Here is a 7,545-nt window from a genome sequence, read left to right as displayed (position 1 = left end):
CACTAACCTGTCCAGCCAGCATCTCATAGAGCAATACTCCAAAGGCCCACCAGTCCACAGATTTCCCATAAGGTTGGTAGGCTATGATCTGAAATATAAGAGACTCTGTTTTAAAGTTTCGATAGAGTCTTAAATCATTAAGGCAAAGCAAGGCAGTGTATACAAAGAATACAGGAAACACAAACTAAAATACCTGAAAGAATGTATTAAGAAATGTATTTAAAAGAGACATAGAAAGGGAGGAGACACAATATTATTTAAATGTTGAGATAACAGCATATATGTTTAGATAGTTCCACAGTGTTGCAGTCTGTTTTTTACGTAAAAAGTGCCACAAATATTTGTGTAAAGAATGTAAAAAGATAGAGAGAGAACCCCAAAGCCAGCCGCCTGTCTCACCTCCGAACAGCTGGCAAATCACTGCATGAAGTGGGTCTACATGTTGGATTGTTGGTTTTAGAAAGTTACAGAAATGGTAGCCCATTAAAATGCAGCTCCAATGAGATCAAACTGATGCTTAAACATGCTTAAAGGATAGCTACCATTGGCAGTACTCAAGGTTCTGATAAATTGTGAACTTTAGAGGTGCTGGTAGGTAGATTTTGTTTCCTTTGGAAATATATGGCAAGCCATTTCTCTGTTTCCTGTTTTTGTGCTAAGCTAAGCTAACCGGCTGCTGGCTCCAGCTACATATTTATCGTATATTGATTGATATATATGATTTTGTGGTATTAATCTCCTCTAACTCTAAAGCAAATAAGTCTTTTTCCCAAAACGGTTCAACTACTGCTTTAAGGAATTGGGAGTGTATAGTGTATCACTGTGTACTACATTAGGCACGCTCTATAGCAGCTGTGCACTTCAGGATTTATATTTGATATAACATGTGAACATACAGCGGGCCAGATACAACGACCAGAGCGCCTGTGATGCCGGCCCACCCACTATCACGCACACCGCACACACACACTCTACCTCAGGAGCTATGTAGTCTGGTGTTCCACAGAAGGTCTTGGTAGTGACTCCATCAATCATATTTTCTTTACACATGCCAAAATCTGCTATCTTAATGTGACCCTCACAGTCCAGCATCACATTGTCCAGCTTCAGGTCTCTGCAGGAGAGAAAAACAACATTAAAAGGAAAGGACACTCAATTTGATGACCCAACATGGACCATGAAGGCCATGATCATCTCAACATTTTATTTTTTACTCTAATGTTTTCTCCTCCTCTGCAATCTCCCTTAATCATTTTACTAAACTGCGGGTTTGATAAGGGAACGATGCTCTGCCTGATCCAAAGATGCAGAGCTACAGTTGATGACAGATGTGTGTGATGTCATTTGTGGGGGTGGATTCTCTGCATGATATTATATTAACAGCAGAAAGCAGCTAATTGTAGTTGAAGTCTAAAGGTTAAAACCTACTTGAAATTTCTTCAGTGGCTACTGGGGGTGAGTCAAGTACGTCATCCTGTCCAAATATTATAGATTAATGCGCAATATGTTCAGTCCTTGTGCACTATAGAAACAAAACAGGGACCCAATTGTAAAACATTGCTTGATAGTGCTAGTAGTGGTGAAAAACTCCACAAAGTACCTTTAATGAATAAAAATGGAAAAAAAACAACAACTTGCTACAGCTGTTCTTTACAATCTCTCTATTCCGATTGTGCTGAAATAAACCTTGTAAAGTTTAATTTTGAATACATACAACTGCAGTACTTCAATGATTAAGACACAGTACCTGCTTTTCAATATTGCATCATAAAAGGTGTAAAAACATTCTTGGGCTGTTCATTTTAGGTCAAAACCGAATCTACCAAAACTATTTACCAAGAAAATACATCCTTTAATAACCAGAGAATCCTCAACAATAAATAATAAAGTTCTTGTGTGAGCCATCTCTGTGACAGGATCTCACTATGTGTCACTGAGAGAGTGGTAGAGAACAAATAATTGCAAGAAAGATGGTTATTGCACTAAAATAATAATAATTACTTTATCAGAATATCTGACTTTTATTGGGATATATGATTTGGAGCGGTGGATATCATAAATTTACTCTTGGTCCAGATGATATTATATATGATGATATACATGGTTTGGTGTGAATCTTACCTGTAGATGATGCCCTTTAGATGTAAGAAGAACAGACCAATGGCTATCTCTGCAGCATAAAATCTACACACATACACACACACACGAAGAGAAACGAAAACAGTAATTAGACAGAGGCTGAGAGAAAGGACAGGAGGAAAACAGAGGGATTATTTGTGTGTGTATGTGCGTGTGAGAGTGTGTGTCTGCATAAAGGTCAGTGCTGTCTCTTCAAGGCCAAGGAGCAGCTGATAAGATCAACAGGAGGAGTGTGGACACACTGACCACAGAGTCAACTATTGTTTGCGTGGGCGTGCACAATCAGTATCTGTTTGGAAAAGTGATGTCGAGAGCAGCGTTTTGGAGAGCAGCGTGGAATATGCAGAGCCTGTTCGGGGGCTCGTTGGATGTGTTATCTGTGGACAGGATGACGACTGGAGGGGCGTCGCTGCTGCTGCGAGAAGCTAACACGGCTTTAGATGCAAAATATTAACACACAGGAATACAAAAGAGACAAGTTAATGGCGTCCTCACCATCATCCACAGAGCAGAATATCCTGACTGTTGTCTAATAAATAAATTAGGCAGAGCAGAATACATTGATGGCCTTAGATAAACGAGGCCTTCACCCTGTTCGACTTGCCCTTCAGCACTCTAAACCTTCTGCCAGAGGGAAGAAACTTTAATTCCCTATAAAGCAGATGAAGGGCAAACTCCTCCACGGCTCTCGCTTTTCCCCGACAGCCTGCTTGTCAAATATGTCAGCCTGCTGGTTTGACTTGACACCAGCGATCTTCGCCAGCCACCTTAATTATATTCTGCAGTTTTGGAGGTATCCTACCACACACTGAAAACTTGCTGCTGGATTACTCTCATTTCTTTGAAGTTCTTCAGAGCAGCAACGTGCATCGGGGCGAACAACATATTTTACCCCCGGGCTCTGCTAGGATTGCTCATCCATCACCTGAGCCCGTCAAACTGCTGATGGCTTATTCAGTATGATTTAAAAAAGCATTACCAAAGTGTGAAACACCTATAAGCGCGGGATTAAGATTTTGTGTTATGATGGCATAAGAATATATCTTAGCCTTTAGTCTACAAAAGCTGCTTTGCGTGTGTTTGTGTGTACTCACACAGCATGAGGCTCTTTGAACTTGCCGACCTGCTGAATCTGATACATGAGATCACCTCCGTTTATGTACTCCATGACAAAATACAAACGGTCCTGCGAAGAGATAGAGGGGCAGACAGAGAGACAGAGATCAAAATGTACGTGTTCATAAAAGCAGGTGAGAGGTCACAGAGAAATGGGATGATAGTGAGAAAAAGAGTTACTGTAGAAAGAAAGGGATTGTTCAGAGGTATACAGAGAGTGATGGGTCAAATGAGAGAAGATTAAAGGAGAGATATAGAAGAAAAATGGCAGGATAAAAAAAAATAAGTGTCCAATCAGTCTGCAACTGAGGGGACACAGCAACTTCAATTTAAGAGTTAATTCTCCTCCATTATCTACAGAAATTGCCAATAAGGTACAGTATGTGAGGGAACATAGAGGGATTTGGTATGTGTTCATGTGTGTTTGGAGAAAATACTGTGGAATTGTGTTGTGTGTTGGGCCTTTAATGTGTGTCTGTGTGCTAGTCCTCCTTTCATGCACTGCCTGGTGAGTCTTATGAGCAGTTGTTTGTTTGCAATATGTGCTGATGACGTGATTAAAATGCATTTGTGTGTGCACACCACACAACATACGGTATGACTGTGTGTATGCATGCATGTTATAATTGCCTTTGTGTGTGTGTTTGTGTTATAACTGCCTGCTAAGTCCAATATGTACAAATCCTCTGGTCAGAGAATTATTGCAGAGGAGGGATAACACACTCTGTTTGTGTGTGTGGATGTGTGTGTGTGTGTGTGTGTGTGGGGGGGGTTCAACTTTGTCTGTCTAGCCTTTAACCACAGCCTCAAATGGATTCCCAACACATTATGTTCATTAATCAATGAAAACATGTACAAATGAGTGTGTTTACTGTGAATGTAAATGACATGTACTCAGTGTAAAGCATAAGGCCAGTGAGCTATATTTACTCCTCTGTTGACTCATCTTTAGTGTAAAATGGATTATACGTCACAAGATGAACATGAATCAAATATGAATCCAGCCTGTGTTCCAGCTGTGAGCTGGTGACAGCAGGCAGGGTGGCTGCTGTTAAGACCACAGCGCTCACCAGAAGTCCGGTTCTGCCCTTCAGCAGGACACTACACTGTGGCTCCCTTCATATCAAATATAATGTGAAGATCTGTAGGGGCCTAGGAAGGGTGTCAGTTCAGCTTGCAAAGAATGTAAAGTGGATAGTTTTTTTGGTTTCTAGTCACTGAGGGTTTGTTTGTGTGTGTGTGTGTGTGTGTGGGTGGGTGTATGCAACCAACCAAGCTGTTTCACATTAAACCGAAGTTTTAATGGAAAAATAGGAACTAACAGCAAATAAAACACTAAAATGAAGTGAAAATTGAATGGACATTTGTAATTTTCTGCTATTTGCATCATTTTGTGAAACTGGGCCCAAATCTGTATTTCTAGTGATACTTTGAACAGTTTCTTGCCTCATCATTCACTTTTACTTTAGTATGACATTGTTACATTTTGTGCATGTTTTGCTGTTGATGTTGAACTTGCGTGTGTAAAATCTGTAAGGAAGCCCATGATCCTTCAGAGAGATGTTTGTTATTTAGCCAGCCCTCATTGATATGAATGAGGTGGACAAATAGAGTTTCTTATCTGTCCATTAAAGCTGGGGTAGGCAGCTTTTTTTGGCATCAATGGCGAGCAGCTGGTTAGCTTAGCTTAGCATAAAGACTGGAAACAGTCAACAGTTAGCATGGCTCAAATGGTGTCCAAACTAATTTGGGTTTTTGCTGTTTCTTTTCTAAATCTGGTCATCACCATTCGTATTTTATTAATTTTAACAAATTATTATGTGTCAGTTATGAGCTTTAGAGGTGTAGGTGGATTTTGTTATGTTCTGATGGAACCATTTCTCCCTGTTTCCACTGTTAATGCTAAGCTAAACTAACAGTTTGCTGGCTGGAGCCTTGTACATGGTCATGATATCAACTTACTCTTGGCAAGAGGTCAATTAACATATTTTACCAAATGACACACTATTGCCTAAGTTGTGACAGTGTTGTTTTTTAAGATATGAAAGTATTTTATACGATATAATACACCTGTTGTGAAAATACATTGGCCCACCTACCATGCTCTGGAAGGTGGAGTGCAGCTGTGTTAAGAACGGGGGCTTTCCAGACAACGCTAGCACTCTCTTCTCCACCATGGTGCATTCCACGTCATCATCCTGGATCACAACATCTTTCTTCAGGATCTTTACAGCGTACAGTTCCTCGGTCCCTTTGCGCTCTGCCAGCATCACCTAGAGCGAGAAGAGAGGACAGACAGGAAAGATGTGAAACACAAGGAAGATAAATTCATCAATATTCAAAATGTTTACGGCACGCAGCTCCTGTCATGCCTTTATACCAACCTCGGCAGAAAGAGGGGCCCAGGGAAGAAAGGGTAGAAAGAGGGACAGGGCAAAGAAGGAATGGAGGCAGAGAGATGTGAGAGGCAGAGAAGCAGGAGAGACAGAAGAGGTATTGCAAAGGGCAGGGACAAAGGAGCGATAAAGAAAGCTTCTCTGACTGTTTTGGGTTAGTCAGACAGTCAAAGTAAAAATAAAAAGACTAAGGAAAAGAGGGAGAAAACTGATTCATCTTTTAAGATGCCAGCTGAGGAGAGGGCAAATAGGACAAATGGGAAGAAAAAGACAGGACAGAAGGAAAGGAGGTGATAAAATACTACATACAAATTGTGATTCCATCTTACTCTAAGATAGATCCAGTAAAATAAATCTTGTTTGCAATTTGTGTCAGACTGCACAATATACATTTTGATGTATGTCAAATTGTGAGCAATTGGCTGGTGAACTGTAGAGATGTTAATAAAAAAAATTGAAGCACACATGACATCAACTTGCATCATCCCTTTATGCTACCCTTGTTTTGGCTGTAGTGCTGGCATTATTATTATTATTGTTAACTTTATTCATTCATTCATTTTATTACAGTCATTCCATGCATACTCTGAGTGGTTGGTTTGTGGACATTGGCCATAGTACAGGCCACGCTGTGAGAACTGACCGTTCATCAAACCCCTTGACAAACAATGATTGTCCAATCATAGCTTTGCAACCATTAGTCTTTTATTTCTCTTATCTCAGCGTATCTCTTTAAAATATGATGATGACCCAATGCGGTCTAATGCTGGGTGGTATTTGTATCACTGTATTTCTTATTATAATTTGCATGATTGGGCCTTTACATAGGTTTATAGTGGTTAATTCTACTGTCAGGAGTACATTACATATAAAAACACCCCCACACTCTGCTTAATATAGGGTTTTATTGGCCTATAATAATATTAATAGGCTACAATATAGGAAGGAATCAGAATGTAAACAGTTTTTGGTCATAGTAAAAACAGCAACTTAAAAAAAGATTTCCGAAAAACTTAACATGCTTCCTTTCCAAATAAAATGTTAAAATAGTTGTATAAACGCTATAAACTCACATAAAATAGGCAGGACAGATTTTCAGCCAACACACTGAGGTAACCTAAGCTTAATTAGCTAGCTGGCTACAGTTAATAAGAAATAACCATGTGCAGAATTGATGGTTCACAGCCGGAATTGCTGCTTTTATCTGAAATCAAGGACCCATGGTTTCAAAAACAAGAATTTTGTGTGGTAAACATGCTGATGCATATGCATCACTGAATGTGATGTGTGAGAATGGACAGCTTGACGGACACAGCGACAATAACTAAAGGGCAACTATGAAGATGGCCATCTTTGGGTGCCGAAGCTAAATGGTGCACACGTCTCACAACAACAAGGATTTCTGCCCAGAATCGCAGTCTATAGAGACCTAAAGTGCTTGCCTTAGCTTCACTAAAGAGGAAGAAAAAAGGATGGGCAGAGGTTGGATCAAAAGTTTACCATACAGAGCCGGCTTATTTAGCGCTTCTGTAAGATTTTTCTATACTGTTCACCTTCTCTATGCCCTTCACAAACACCAGAGAGGAGAAAAAGTAGGAGAGAAAGAGTACGAAGAGGAAGAGAAAGGAAGGGACTGAGGGAGGAAGAGGGGATTATTTCACATTTCTTTTTCTTAAGGGCACACAGTGTGGGGGCGGATGGAGATAAAGGAAGGTGAATGGGTGAGGAGGGTGGGATTTAAAAAGTGGGGAAAAGATTGAAGGAGGATTGGAAGGACAGGGGGAATGGCATGAGATTGGCAGCAGTCAAGCAATCCAAAAATCCTATTTGTTTTAATTGTGAAGTCTGGAGGCACATCTGCTTGTAATTACACCTGTGACACACACACACACAC

The 7,545-nt window shown here is 40.3% G+C and overlaps 1 protein-coding gene across 1 annotated transcript in view; it reads right to left on the bottom strand.

Annotated features, from left to right (window-relative positions):
- Positions 1-7,545, bottom strand: part of LOC118323080 (protein kinase C beta type-like) — a 75,091-nt gene that overhangs the window by 12,285 nt on the left and 55,261 nt on the right. The window contains exons 11-15 of the mRNA XM_035655000.1: positions 5,355-5,528; positions 3,234-3,325; positions 2,122-2,184; positions 976-1,114; positions 8-88 (exon numbers count right to left, since the gene is read on the bottom strand). Coding sequence (XP_035510893.1) covers positions 8-88; positions 976-1,114; positions 2,122-2,184; positions 3,234-3,325; positions 5,355-5,528 — 549 coding nt within the window. The remainder of the gene's footprint in view (positions 1-7; positions 89-975; positions 1,115-2,121; positions 2,185-3,233; positions 3,326-5,354; positions 5,529-7,545) is intronic.

This window comes from Morone saxatilis, unplaced genomic scaffold (genome assembly GCF_004916995.1).
Source record: "Morone saxatilis isolate NCDOM2014 unplaced genomic scaffold, NCSU_SB_2.0 Contig14, whole genome shotgun sequence".
NCBI classification, from domain to species: Eukaryota; Metazoa; Chordata; class Actinopteri; family Moronidae; genus Morone; species Morone saxatilis.
Note: the sequence above shows the minus strand (reverse complement) of the source record. Positions and strands in the feature narration are given on the sequence as shown.